Here is a 15,134-nt window from a genome sequence, read left to right on the forward strand (position 1 = left end):
AGAGAGGAATTAAGGGAGCATCTTATCCCATCTCACCTCAGTGCAGAGGGAAACTAAACCCACCTCTCCACCGTCACACCGGGGAGCACAAACCGAGTACACATGTCTATTAACATATGATAATCGGGTTTAAAGAGCACATGTTGTGTCCAATGAGAGCGTCTCTATGCTAATGTCTCGGAGCAGTGAGGTAAATAGGGGGGTGGGTCATGAGCTTTTTTTTTTTTTGGTTTGTGTGTTATGTGTGTGTGTGTTATCTGACCAGCTGAAAATGGCGGCTCGAAGCGTCGAATCCGTCTAACTTTATCGCACAATAATAAACATAACAATATACACCGCTGTTATCACATAACATGGGGAGAAACTTTACTGGGAGGCCTCAGACGCTCTAGCTGGGAAACATTACTTTGACCACCACGGCTAAAAGGAGTTAAGACGCAGAGGTAACGATAAAGAAGCTTACAACTGCCGTATAGACGCTAATGTCAGCTAGCTAGCTAGTTAGCCAGCGTCAACGTTAGCCGACGACTTAAGAAAGGGATTGGCAACTGAGCTAGTTTACGTTAACCGATAGCGACAGTTAAATAGCGTCAGTAAATGGACACACGAGTGCAGGGTATTCCTGTTAAAATGTTGCTGCTGTAGTCGGCACTTGTCTTGTACAGTGACGCAAGTTCAACGTAAATGTTTTGTGTTGTGTTGCTAACCGTAGCTAGCTGGCTAAAGCAACACTGTTGGCTAACGTTAGCAGCTAGCTAGGCTGTACTCAGAGAGAGGTGTGTGTTTCTGTTTCACTGAATGTAAAAACACACTGAAACACTGGTCGACTGTTTAATCAGTGTGGTATAACGCTACTGACGATACTTTATTTCTCTTCTAGAGATCATGGAGGATCCTCATACACGGTACAGCAAACGCCTGGTGAGTAACTTAACCAAACTGCTAGCTTCCTGGAACACTTGTTTTATGTTTACAGTGCAACTGCTAAGCGTTTTTCACCCAAGTTGCGTGTGTGGTGTTAGTCTTTAAAACTCACAAAGCAGTCTACTAGACGTTAAACATTGTATTTGATTAAAATAGTCCACTTTTGGCACGTTGTGTTTAAAGGCAGTGATCCTCTCTGTGTTGTGTGCCACCCTAACCTCGGCAATGAACCTGTCTTAAGACCCAGGGTTCAAGAGAAGGTCAAGTCCACTGTCTAACCTGACAACATTTGTGCTGTGACCTTGCTTCACCTTCTTACAACCACATCCCCCTTTGTAAAGTAATTACCCCAGTGCTTACAAACGTCCCACTGTGTACTCAGACAAAGACTGGTACTAGTGTTTGGGGACATAAGCAGTTTCATCTCTTTATATAATAATGCCTATCCTGCCATTGACGATTTAGCTTTGGGAAACATGTCTTTGGTTATTTGTTGAACACACCAAAGCTTAATAAAAGCACCCATAAATTGTTGCTTAATTGCAATCCATAAAGTCCCTTTGTCATTTTTATTACTTTTCATGAAAACAATGGTGTGGGTGGCTTTCCTCTACTGTATTAAATAGTTTTCTGTTGCAAATTAGTAGCTACTGTGCAGTGCTCGGTTGTTATAATAAGGAGTATCTGAGTTTAAATAATACCACACTTGTGGGAAAGGGATGGGGGTGGGGAGATCTGAGAGCGGGGGTGTTGTGCTTTATCCATCTGTCTAGCCAAGCAGTGTTGCATAGGGTGAAAGGCAGGAGGGGAGTAAAAGAGGGGGGCAGTGTGTGGAAGATTAACCCCTGCTATTGTGATGCTGCATTGTTTGGATCCCACATGAACTGATTTGGTCTCTGGCTGACTGATCTGCTTGGATTGATTTTATTGTGATTATGTTCTTGTCTTGGGTGAAAGTGTTAGTTTTGTCCCTAATGGCAATTTTAGATCCTTTTTTTTTTTTTTTTTAACCACTGAGAGATAAGGGACAGCTCCCTTGGGTGTAACCTCATATCTTGGAAATTAGACTCCAGTAAGAACATTTTAAAAATACATAAAGCAGTGTTGCAGGGATCTTGGATTTTTTGCATCCGTGTTAGATACAGCTCTGCTTGCCTTTGGTGGTGTGACAGAACCAGTCACCAAGAGTTTTGTGACAAATGACTGATGTGATACTAGTCATTGCTTTCAAGGTTTTCCTTCCAAGCATATCCCCTAAGTCCTTTTTATTATGTGACGTTGTACATATGTACTCTTGTTATCAGCTTTGCTGGGTCTGATAGGCTGCTATAACACAGCTTTGTCATGGCACTGATATATCTTCAGTGCAGTAAAATATCCCATATTTCTTACTGCCAGTTGTTCAAGCCCACTCCTCCTGTCCTTTTTTTGGTTGCTCATCACAAGTCTTCTTCTCTATGTGTGACATAGAGGTTAACAGAACCCTTTTGCTGTCCTCAGCGTACAGGTACGCGGCGCCGCTACCAGGACGATGGAATCTCAGATGATGAAATCGAAGGGAAACGAATGTTCGACCTGGATGAGAAGTTGCAGTGCACCAGGTTTAACAGTGACTTGATCAAACACATGGAGGGTAAAGGTAAGAGGTTCGCACCAACCCAAGAGATTGTTGGAATAAAATTTCAATGCAACCGCTCTTGAATATATCTGATGCCATGTAAAGGCAATTAAAGGCTCAGTCAGCAATTCTAATCCAATACACCTTTTGTCAAGTTCAGCGAATATCTCCTCACGGTCCGCTAGCTTTCTGTTCTGTGGTTGCGCTCTGAAATTAAATCCGGTGTACATGTACAGCCCTGGCTCTGTAAGTAGGAAACAAACAAAGTGGTTCGGACTGAGCTGCACAACACTATGTCGGCTACTCTCCCTTTTCTGCGTCCTTGCCCACAAGGAACAGATGTACACGTGACATAGAACTATTACAGGAGCTTCTGAAGTAGCACTCACGGGAGTGGTGTATTTGGGTGTTGAGTTTAAGTATCACCAATGATTCTCCAGAATCGCTGACTCTACCTGTAATGTTAGCCGCTTGTTCTGTGCTGTGTTTCTTGATACTGCAGATTTTGGAACACTGTATTGATCAGACAGAATTGTGTCTGCCAGTTAATGTTGGTTTGTTTAAGTCTTGTCATTGTAACTTTGAGTAATCTTAGTGTTTGTCGTCTTTCTAGATTTCACATTTGAATACATCCAGAGGGAAGGGCTCAGGGACCCCATTATCTTTGATACAACTGAAGGCCTTGGCATACAGTAAGTAGCATACGTTTACTGGTAAATCACAGATTACTCTTTCTCTAATCGCATACAGTCTTTTTTTTACTTTGTTATATGGAGACATATACTGACTTAGTTTAAAATAATTTCAAAACACATGTTAATAAACCTGTTACCTCTCTCTTGCAGAATGCCAGACCCTGATTTTAGTGTGAGTGATGTCAAGTTGTTTGTAGGTGAGTTCCTCTTTTGTGCCCTTTCAGAGTAAATGGTTTTGCTTGGCTAAATGGCTAGCCTTAGAGGAAGATATTACCATGCTCCAGATATATCTTTGAATATGCCGGCTGATAAGTAACGACATTTAAATGCTAAATCGAAACTGATTACAGTGGTTTCAGACGTTGAACTCCTTGTGATTCTCTTACAGGTAGTCGACGCATTGTAGACGTGATGGATGTGAACACCCAGAAGGGAATCGAGATGTCGATGGCTCAGTGGCGACGCTACTATGAGACGCCGCCATCAGAAAGAGAAAAACTCTACAATGTCATCAGCCTGGAGTTCAGCCACACCAGGCTGGAGAATCTTGTCAAACGACCGGCGTCGGTGAGAATGCACACAGTCTAACACTTCAGGGCTTTACAACAGCTTATATGTGCACATTGATAATGTCATTTTAAAGCTCTTACTGGCACATACTCGACAGGCTACTTATCCTAATAATTCGTGTGCTGCTTTGATGGCTACAGAGCTTTGGCTTGGTTGTGGGGTCAAAATACTTTGTCTACATACAGAAGGTGTCTTAATAGAAACAGTCTTGTCAATTTGAATGCATGTTTTATACCTTTTTCTTCTCCTTATTTATCAGGTGGACCTTATTGACTGGGTTGACAACATGTGGCCTCGCCATCTCAAGGAGAGGCAGAGAGACTCCACTAATGCCATCATAGACATGCATTATCCCAAAGTACAGAAGTGAGTAAACCATACGCCTCAGAAACATAGAACATTTCCTATGACGCTAATCACATGTCATACATCAGTGATACATTTAATACACTTCAATTCAAAGTCTCTTAATGGCTGTTTTTTCCCCATTTTAACCTGTTATCCTGTTGTGTTCTCCATCCTTCCTCTGCTCCTCTCAGGTACTGTCTCATGAGTGTGCAGGGCTGCTTCACAGATTTCCACATTGACTTTGGAGGCACTTCCGTCTGGTACCACATCCTGCGAGGAGGAAAGGTCAGTCTGGAGGTCACAACACACAAGAATGGTAGATTTAAAGGTTTGACTACCTTCAGTGACCCAGTGGAAACTTCTTAGTCATAATGAGAGACAGCTAATTTTCTCGCTCTTCCTGTCAGAGTAAAAGTAAATATGATTGTGAACTATCATTTCATCTTGCATTTCAACTTTCCTGTTAACATCCTGTAAATGCACATCAGTGATATGGTCACATTTTTATGTATTTGTTGACCTCAGTTGAGACGCTGAACTTTTTTTCCTGTGACCTCTGCAGGTGTTCTGGCTGATTCCACCCACACCACAGAACCTGGAGATGTATGAGAACTGGGTTTTATCAGGAAAACAGGGCGACATCTTCTTGGGGGACAAGTGTCACGACTGTCAGAGGATAGAGCTCAAGCAAGGCAACACCTTCATAATCCCATCAGGTATACGTTGATGTATTACGGCAGCGACGCATACTGACCTATTAAATAAAACACACCACTCACTTGACAACTACATTCCTTAAACATTCCCCATCGTGTATGTTGTTAGGGTGGATCCATGCCGTGTACACCCCAGAGGACACGTTGGTGTTTGGGGGGAACTTCCTCCACAGCTTTAACATCCCCATGCAGCTCAACATCTACAGCATTGAGGATCGCACGCGGGTGAGCAGCCCCTCACATTCACTGTAAACCCTTTTACTGCTGTTGATATATAACTGTCCTCTTGACACACATTGGTGATTGCTTAAGATTTTGTGATTATGCAAGGCATGATTCAGAGTCTTATCCTGTGGAATTACTCATCATAGAAAAACACTTGGGACAGAATCGTTTCTCAACAACATGAATTTAATTTCAAGAATTTGTAAGTGCCATAAAGTAAGCCATGCACAGATTTTTATTTATTATGATTTCTCTCCAATACTAATTCCAACACATAAACCCAGGCTACTGAGATACAGAGTAGCATCGTGATATCAATACCAGTGCTCACTTATCCTCAACTTCAAAATCTGAATACCTCACTGATGAAGTTAACATGGAGATAGTGTTTACATGGACATGAATATCAGGTTATTGTATTGATGTGTTTGATCATGTAAACAAACAGCATGTCTCATTTTCAGAAACCAGCATGAAACCATACCACATTTATGCGAAACCAACATGTAATATGCAAAGTACTCCAACTATTACTGCACATATACACCTTATCCCGGTTATTAAACACTGCTACGTACCTGTGCGGACACAGCTTTTGCCAAGTAATGTAACAAATACACAAAATGGCAGCAGTGAAAGCATCTCATCTCTGGAGTGATGAAGGACCAGAGTTTTTTTTGTCTTTTGGTAGTATCTTCATTCTCTGCTCCCCTCTCCTTTGCGGTGGTAGTGACAGTGACAGACTAGCACTGATCAAAGTGGAGGGCAGTGTTATATGAGTAGAGTAGCTGCTTTCAGGAGTAACGGTAGCTTAGTGGGTAGTGTGTGTGTGTGGTTAGAGTGAGCTAGAGAGAGACGATGGTTTGGTGAGAAAGCTATTGGTGATCGGAGTCAAGAAAAAATAAGCAGTTGAATTGTTGAGTGGTGGTAAATGTACAGTGTCATGTTTAATATTTCTCTTAGGTCTCATCTGAATTGTTTGTATAAATATCACAAGCACCTGCTCAAATGGACTGTAATAATCAGTAATGGGATTACTAGTATTTTTTTATACTGGGAATATGAACAACCTGGTTTCTTTGTGCTCATGTAAACACTATATCCTGAATATCATCAAAACCGGGGCAAGCCTCATATACAGGTTATTCATGTCCATGTAAATGCACTCTGTGTCTGAATTAATTTAATGAAAATACTGAATCTTTGAATAACACTTTCAAAGAAGCTGGATTTAATGTGCGTTGGTTATGTCATGGTCTGACCCAATCCACCAAGAGTCTGTATTATTGCTGACACTAATGAGGAGTATGTGATTGGTGCATTCACACATAAGGCTGCACAATTATGTAGTCATAATGTGAAGTTGAACTAATCATATTACCATATATTCCTCCCACTTCTTTGGTGTAACAACATGACTCTTGAATCACACTTGTACAGTAACACAAAATCAAGTCATCTCCAGGAAACATAACAGTCTCGTGGGAGACTTTTTTTTCTCTGAATTTTGTTAGAGCACAGGTGTGGTTATGCTCGGCTTGAACACGCTTTTCAGACACTGTCACTGCCTAGCCATATACAGTATGATCAGCTGGTTGAGGGGAAGCACGCAGGTGTTCAGACTGCATCCGGGCGCTAGCCACTGCAGTCACACCGCACTTCCCCCACCTCTTCCTAAGCAGAAGTGCAAACCACAACAAAGCTGTGACAAATGCTTCAGAGCAGCTGAAGAGCAATTTGTTAAAGAAGCAGAAAATGTGCAGTCCTGTATATCATTGCATTGTCTCGCTGTGGTATTTGACTAAACGGGGTCTTGAAGATGCAAAAAATTAATAAGCAGGATTTTTCCTAATCTGTTTCTGTCCTCCTCCTCTAGGTGCCAGCAAAGTTTCGCTACCCGTTCTACTATGAGATGTGCTGGTACGTCCTGGAGAGATACCTCTACTGTCAGACCAACATCTCCCACCTCACCCCTGAGTTCCAAAAATACTCCCTAGGCATAGGTGAGGATGGATACACAAGGCACACAAGACAACACTGCTGTCCGTACAAAGACCTGTAATCTCATCCATCACTGTCATGAGATTCAACCGTCATGTCCACTCTCTTTTCAGGACTGACTCCGGCTGACCTTGAAACCAATGACCACACCAAGAATGGCACCTCCAATGGAGTTGACAGTGACACTGAAAACAAGGAGATCAAGTTCAAGGAAGAAGAAGTCAAAGAAGAAGAAGAAGAAGAAGAGGAGGCTGCTCAAGTTACTAAACCTCGGCAGGTCCTGACTCCCTTTGAGTTAGAGGGACTGTGGAACCTCTTGGGGAAACTAGAGGAGCTGCCGGCCCAGAAAAAGTGTGTCCCTGCAGGCATCATGAACCCCACAGCACTGCTCGAAGACATGAGGGTGGGTGTCATTCCCTCTCACACTGAACTCACACTGGCTACTGATGCTTCATGATGCTATTTCAGGGGTAAAAGTTCAGGTATATTTGAGATACATATGTGTTAATACTCCTTTTCTCTTCTCCGCTTGTTCAGACTCTTCTGAAGGAACATGCCAATGATGACTCTAAGCTGTCCTACACTGGAGAGCCTATTGTCAAGTGGCCCAAAAGGGTGAGTAGAGAAATATTTTCAGCTAGCTGAGAGCACAGAGAATTGTTTGTGAACAGATAGCGTGTTAAGAATTAGTGTTTTAGTATGATTTATTATAAATGATTAAGCCCTTCATTTAGGCTCATCATGCCCCAGCTCGTACACAATTCTGATTGTTTAATTTGTTTGCTTTTCCTGTCGATGCAGCCATCATGGTACCAGCCGCCCATTCCCCCTCCCCCTGTTATTTACCGTCCTCGCCTGGGCCCCACCCTGCACAAGCCTCTGGGCCAGAGGTCCGCCAAACGCTCCTCCATCTCTGCCCTGAGGCGCAGACGGGTGAGGTGCAAGCGCTGCGCCGGCTGCTGCAGGAAGGAGTGCGGCACCTGCCAGTACTGCCATGACATGAGGAAGTTTGGTGGGCCTGGACGCATGAAGAAGGGCTGCATCATGAGGCAGTGTCTATCGGTGAGTCGTCATTCTTACCATTGTCTTTGTATGTGTGGCATCAAATGATGCTGTACATGTATGCATGGTGTATACCAGGAGAAAATGTTCGGTCGAAACTCAGAACTGGGTTAAATTATTGAATCTGCAATATTTAGGGCCACACCCCTGGTGTAAATAATGATTATTTCTTCCTGCAGCCTGCCTTGCCGAACACAGCGCGATGTGCCATATGTGGAGAAGGAGAATCTGAGGAGTCAAATCTGAGCTCTTGCTCTCTTATGGAGTGCTCTGTCTGCTCGCAGATTGCCCATCGTCAGTGCATTAAGGTAATCTGCCTCAGACATAGCGGAAGCTATAAACTGAATACATTACCCAATAATTGCTGTCACTGTTTGTGAATTTGTAGCCGCTATTTCAAACCTTTAACTGTTTGCTCTTTCAGGAACCTGGTGAGGGGAAGATCAATAAGGATTTGCCCAGCTGCTGGGAGTGTCCCAAATGTTACCAAGGCAAAGACTCGGCATCAGAGGTACGATATGGCAGATGTTCTCACTCAAATTAACAATTACACTTTATCTTCTTCAACCCCCTCATCCATCTCTTCCTGTCCTTCCCACACTAGTCTTCCAGCGATGAGGATAGTGATGAGTCGGAGGGCTCAGGCTCCTTGCCACCGTCCAAACTCGCCTACCGGGAAGGCATCGGTGTAGGTGAAGGAGGGAGCCGAGGGAAACGTAGGAGATCCCCATCCCGACCCACAGCACCACCACCTTCTCAGAAACTGCTACTGCAGCATCAGCAGAGCCGCAAAAGAGCAAATGCACTGGAGCTCAGACTCAAGAAGAGGGTAAAGTGGATTAAATGCATTTGTTGAATTTGCTCACAGTTTAGTGAAAGCATATCATGACAGATTTAGTTCTGCAACATGGGCGAAATGTGTCGATTGAAAGCATTTTGATAGTTCAGCATGTCTGCATTTACAAATACATATTTAGATGTCTGATTAACAGTAATCTAGCTTGAAAGTTTTCCTTTCAGTTTTAGAAGCCTTAAAGGTTTAGGTGCACTAAAAATCCAGGAGTATGAAATATACATAGGGAGCCCATTGATTTTGATCTGTTTTAATCACTGAAGATGTTACATATTTAAAAAGAGCTTAAAAAATTGAGTGTTGCCTTGATGAAATTTGCAGTCTCCCTGAAACTGATTAGGCAGATGCTGAAGATACAGTTATTGGCACCTCCTCTGACTTAGAATAGCAGACAAAAAAAAAACAACTGTTTTTTTCTCTCCATTAAACATGTATCTCCTTCCATCTCCAACCCTTGTTCTGTTTATTGCAGATAAAACTAGAGCGCAGCAAAATCATAACAGTAAGCAGTGCACTTATTTCTGTAATGCTCCCCATTGCATTTGAATACTACAGATTCATCCAAGTAGTATCTTGTTCTCATTTGCCGTCCTTTCTTTGTGCTTTTCTGCCAAACAGAAACAGTCATCTCTAGAGCGTTCACCCAGGCTACTGGGCTCCAGGGTGCTGTCCCGGCTGCGCTCCTCAACCAGCAGACTATCTCAGGGCAGAGGCCGGGGCTCCACTTGGGCAAGTGGCTCCCCTTACCACAGCTCTTTAGGAGGGACCGGGTCCTTTCAGCAGCAGTCTTCCCTCGGTCTAGTACTTGAGCCCAAAGGAGAGCCCCGCAGAGGGAGGGGGAGAGGAGTGCGGCTGCGGGGGGGAGGAGCAGGAAGAGGAATCAGAGGTGGTAGAAACCCTGAAGGTTTGGACGAGGAGGAGGAGGAGGAGAGCGAGGACAGCAGCAGCAGCAGCACCAACACCAGCAGCAGTGACGATGACGAGGAAGAGGAGAGGGGGCAGAACAGTGGGAGGGGATTGGATAAAGAGAACCGGCCACAGTCGAGGCGAGAAGGACGGGCAGCCAAAGAAAGAGAAGAGGAAGGGAGCGAGATGACCAACCAAAACGGTGCGGAGGAGGATGACGAGGAGGAAATAGAGCAGGACAGTGAAACAGGGGGCAAAGATGGTTCATATCTTAAAGTGACACTTCAGCGGCCAACCAGGGCCAAGCGGGACCCATCAGCCATTGTCCCTAAATTAGAAGCCATTGCCTCTCAAACTGCCACTTCCACAATACACAACCAGAGCCGAACCCTCGCCAGACCCCCCATTAGAAACCGTGGCCCCCGTCCCGATCAACACTCCAATAGGCACACACCACCACACACTCGCAGTGGACACACAGACACTCGTACTTCCCACACAGAGAGGGTGGAGGACTCTAAAAAAATTAGGCTGAGCAGGCCGGCCAAATTGAGCAATGGTGCCTCCTCTTCTTCGACGTCTGAGCTTCCCCATCTCCGCATCCCTCTGTCCGCCCTGCAGGAGGGAGGGAGCGAAGCAGACAGGGAGAACGGTGGGAGTGGGCCAGGCTGTGAGAGGGAGGTGTGGGTATCTGTCTTCCGTTACTTGAGTCGAGCAGATCTCTGTGTCTGCATGGCTGTCTGCAAGAACTGGTACAAATGGTAAGACTTATTAATGGATATGCATTTATTAGGGATGGGTTTTAATAGCTGCTTCCATTTTGTATCTGGGTCCTGGTAGACAAAATATCAGTATCTCTTAAACTGCAATGCTAACATAACTTGTCTCCTCACGTAAGTAGGCTGTGTTAAAAAAAGTGTTGCGTTTCTACCTTTGCAGTCAATAAAATGTGATTAGACATCTTTAAGTTGTAGTTATGTTTGTCTTTAGTTTCTTGCAGCTGTGAAAAGAGAAAGGGATTTAATATGTTTTGGATTTGATACATAGATTTAAATTTCAGGAAATGCAATCAACCCCCATCCCTAATTTTTTTTTATATCTTTTGTATTGCAAACTCATTAGTGAGGTTGTGTTTATCCATGCCAGGTAATTTGTAGTGTCATATCACTCTGCAAATAGATACCCATGAATGGATGCGTTTTTAATCAGTGTGTGCTTGCTCGCAGGTGTTTAGACAAGCGGCTTTGGGCACGGATTGACCTGAGCATCAAACGCACTGTTACTCCTCAGGCACTAACAGGCATCATAAAGAGACAGCCGGTCACGCTCGATCTCTCCTGGACCAACATCTCTAAAAAACAGCTCAACTGGCTTGTTGGCCGCCTGCCTGGTACATAAAAACACACACACACACACAAACACACACACACACACACTGTCTTCCACACAATGTTATATTTATTAGATTCCAAGTTGGTCAGTGTTACATATGTAAATAAATATGACACCATGAAATAAAAGAATGACAGAAATGAGTGCAGTTTAAAGGAACAGTTCACCACTGAAATCAAAAACATATTTTTCATCTTACCTATAGCGCTATTTATCAGTCTAGATTGTTTGGTGTGAGTTGCTGAGTGTTGTAGATATTGACTGTAGAGATGGCTGCCTTCTCTTGAGTATGATTGAACTAGATAATACTTGGTTGTGGTGCTCAAAGCGCAGAAGGAAGTTTGCCTTCATCTTGTTACAGCTCAGCCAAGTAGGACGCCATTTGTGTTTACAACTCACGCTGTTACAAGCACAAGTCTCTCATTCATGATTAGCTGCTCACTTCCTTGTGTGTGGTGATACGGTTGGTGGGTGTTGTTCAGTAGACAGAAAATAGTTCCTACATGAAACTGCTCCCAACAAGGTCTGTGGATTATCTTGAGCAACTGGGTCATGGTGTCTGAAGAAAAAAAAAAAGAACATCGCTGTTGAGTTTTTCAAATGTATTTTTTTGGTGAGCACCACAAGCCAAGTGCCATCTAGTTCCATTATACTTGAGAGAAGGCAGAAATCTCTATGGCTGATATCTCCAACACACTGCAACTCACACAAAAACAATCTAGGCTGTGAGCAGCTTGGTTGCTTTGTTCATATCATTATATCATACTGTTATGTTACACAGGGTTTTTTAAATCCCAGGGTTTGCAAATGAATTCTAATTGGTCACGTTTGCACCAATAAGTCGTTCAATCTTCATCCATCCATTTTCATCTGCTTATCTGTGGCTGGGTCATAGGGTCAGCAGGCCAAGCAAAGCACCCCAAACATCCGTCTTTCCAGCTCCTCCTTAGGGACCCCAAGGCGTTCCCAGGCCAGATAAGATATGTAATCCCTCCAGTGTGTTCTGTGTCTGCCCCTGGGACCTCCTACCAGTTGGACGTGCCTGGAATACCTCTAATGGAAAGTGCTCAGGGGGCATCCTGATCAGATGCCCAAATTACCTCAACTGACCCCTTTCGACGTAAAGGAGCAGCAGCTCTACTCCGAGCTCCCTCCAAATGTCTGACCTCCTCACCCTATCTCTAAGGCTGAGCCCAGCCACCCTTCTGGGGAAACTAATTTCAGCCGCTTGTGTCCGCGATCTCGTTCTTTCGGTCACTACACAGAGCTCATGACCATAGGTGTGGGTTGGGATGTAGATGGACCAGTAAATTGAAAGCTTCGCCGTCCCTCTTGACCACAATGGTCCGGTGCAGTGCCCACATCACAGCAGAAGCCGCACCAAACCACCGATCCATCTCACGCTCCATACTACCCTCACTCATAAACAAGACCCAGAGATACTTGAACTCCCTTGCTTGAGGCAGTAACCCTTTCCCAACCCAGATACATTAAACAGTCTATTTAAATCTTTTCTTGATTTTGCAGGGCTTAAGGATCTAATGGTGGCAGGTTGTTCCTGGTCATCTATTTCAGCTCTCTGCTCCTCTGGTTGCCCTCTCCTCCGTTCTCTGGACCTGCGATATGCAGACGGGGTCAAAGACTCTCAGATCAGGGATCTAGTCACCCCTCCAGGTGTGGAAAGAATAGCCTCATTATCTCTAGCATCTTTCCCTACTTTATACCCCATGTCTTTCCTTTCATTTTACTTCAGTCCGTATCAAACTTTTTTAACTTTTTCTTCCCACATAATTCCTCTGTTCCAGGTTGTGACAATCGCAGTCAGTTGCGGACCATGCAGTGTTTGCGACTAGCAGGCCTGGACATCACCGACTCCACTCTGCGCCTGGTGATCCGCCACATGCCCCATTTAACAAAACTGGACCTCTCCCACTGCAATAGCCTCACCGACCAATCCATCAACCTGCTGACTGCAGTGGGCTCGTCCACACGAAACACACTCGCAGAACTAAACCTGGGAGGTGAGAGAATGATGGGGATAGCTAATATACTAGACACAGCTATTTTTCAAGGAGAGTGAACATGCACACACAGGTTGCATTTGTTTTATTTCACTAACAATCATGTGTTTGTGCACTTGTGTCTTTCCCAGGTTGCAGTAAACTGACAGACACGTGTCTCAAATATCTCCGCCGCCTCTCTTGCATCTCGCTGCTCGACCTGCGAGGCTGTAAAGGTGTCTCCCGCAAGGCCTGCGAGGCCTTCATCTCCGAGCTGTCAGTCAACACACTCTACTGCCTATCAGATGAAAAACTGATCCAGAGGATATCCTAAGCGCCTGCCTCGTCTGACTGCAGAGGCATTTTAAAGACGCAAAGGCAACAGAGTGGATCCTGATGTGAATCTGTGTGACACAAAGGACTAAGACAAGCAGGGAAGTTCACATGCACCTGTATGTACCTGTTAAAGGAGGGGTGGGGTCTAACCTTGGAGTGCTTACTCACTTAACTGGTGTTGGTGTAAGGGGTTGTCACAGCTGGAACAATGTTTCGTTTCAACTTTCTATACATTTTTTCCGTGTACCCTGAAGGGAGATTCAGCTTTCATTTTTTTTTTTCAGTTTTTTGGGGAAGCATTGTGGTGTGGGAAAAGCAAAACTGCTTTCTTTTTTTTAGTCAGGAGTGGGAGGACATGGGCGATTAATTATCTGTATCAGACTGCACATCCTTTGGATAGTTAAGTGCTCAACTCTTCTGTGGACAGACGCCAATCACGACTCCCAGTCACAAACTCCTGCCTTGAGAAAGACACGAGTTTCATCTTTGGGGTATGACTGCATTACGTTTGGCTGATCTCTATAAAGTCTTATTTAACGTGATTTCATTCATTTGATATCAGCTATGTTTGGGTGCTCTAAATAGATGGTTATTTTTTGTAAGATTCAGAGAGCAAATTTTTTAGAAGTGTGAAGACATCTGCTTTATGCACAGCAACTATGCGTTAAGATTTTTTTTTTTTTTTTTAAAAAAGACGACTAAAGGTGAAAGGTCTTTGACATTATGACTTATAAAGTGAGTGACTGGAATGGCCTGCGTTTACCAGTTGTATGTTTAGCTTAATAAGGCATTTGGATGCAACAGCAGTCCAGTGGTATACACGAGAAGTATACACGGACATTGAGTGGATGTGGTTGTATGAAAGGGTAAAAAAAGACAGTGTGAGAAGGCAATCGACATGGCAGCAACACCTCACCCCGATAAAGGGCAGGTTGCATTAAGTATTCGGGGTAAGCCAAGGGTTAGGTGTCAGATAAATGGTGCATTTTCAAACAACCGTTAGACTTCAGGTGCTATTATTTCCAAACTCCTTTTGCTTTGTTTTTGTACAGAGACAACATTTAGAGCAAAAATGTTAATATTCTAGATGAAACTTGCTCCCCCACCCCCTCTTTGATACACTTTTATTTCATGGATGAAAAAAATGTGAGTATCCACTTTTCTCTCAACTTCATGACCTTGTCCGATTCAATGTAGATTTTGTTTTTTGGGGGGTGCTCGGGTTGCCCATTTCTTTGTTCCCCTTAAAAAGTGTAGTGGTTCTGTATCAAAGGTCTCCTCCCAGACTCCTCTCCCGGCCATATCCCTTCAAAATGAATATAAGTATATAAATATATACTTTTGTGTAAATGTGTTTTCCTCCTTTTTTTCGATTATCAGAACGGGAGTCCGGTAGCATTGTAATTATTTTCAGAAGCCTTTTTCACTTTATGTTATTTGTGTTATTTTTCAAGAAAAAATAAAAAGCTGACAAACAAGCTGTCGCAT

At 43.8% G+C, this 15,134-nt stretch overlaps 1 protein-coding gene across 1 annotated transcript; it reads left to right on the top strand.

The window, feature by feature from the left end:
- The first annotated feature begins 248 nt into the window (after positions 1-248).
- kdm2ab (lysine (K)-specific demethylase 2Ab) lies at positions 249-14,184 on the top strand. The gene is made up of 23 exons (XM_050041720.1): positions 249-443; positions 881-921; positions 2,425-2,563; positions 3,156-3,234; positions 3,388-3,434; positions 3,626-3,804; positions 4,067-4,173; positions 4,347-4,440; positions 4,718-4,871; positions 4,981-5,096; positions 6,973-7,099; positions 7,211-7,500; positions 7,635-7,712; positions 7,899-8,159; positions 8,339-8,467; positions 8,584-8,670; positions 8,764-8,988; positions 9,485-9,514; positions 9,631-10,679; positions 11,145-11,308; positions 12,838-12,984; positions 13,116-13,331; positions 13,463-14,184. The coding sequence occupies exons 2-23, from the start codon at positions 886-888 to the stop codon at positions 13,642-13,644; spliced, it is 3,936 nt and encodes a 1,311-aa protein (XP_049897677.1). The 5' UTR covers positions 249-443; positions 881-885; the 3' UTR covers positions 13,645-14,184.
- Positions 14,185-15,134: the final 950 nt, after the last annotated feature.

This window comes from Epinephelus moara, chromosome 4 (assembly GCF_006386435.1).
Source record: "Epinephelus moara isolate mb chromosome 4, YSFRI_EMoa_1.0, whole genome shotgun sequence".
NCBI lineage: Eukaryota > Metazoa > Chordata > Actinopteri > Perciformes > Serranidae > Epinephelus > Epinephelus moara.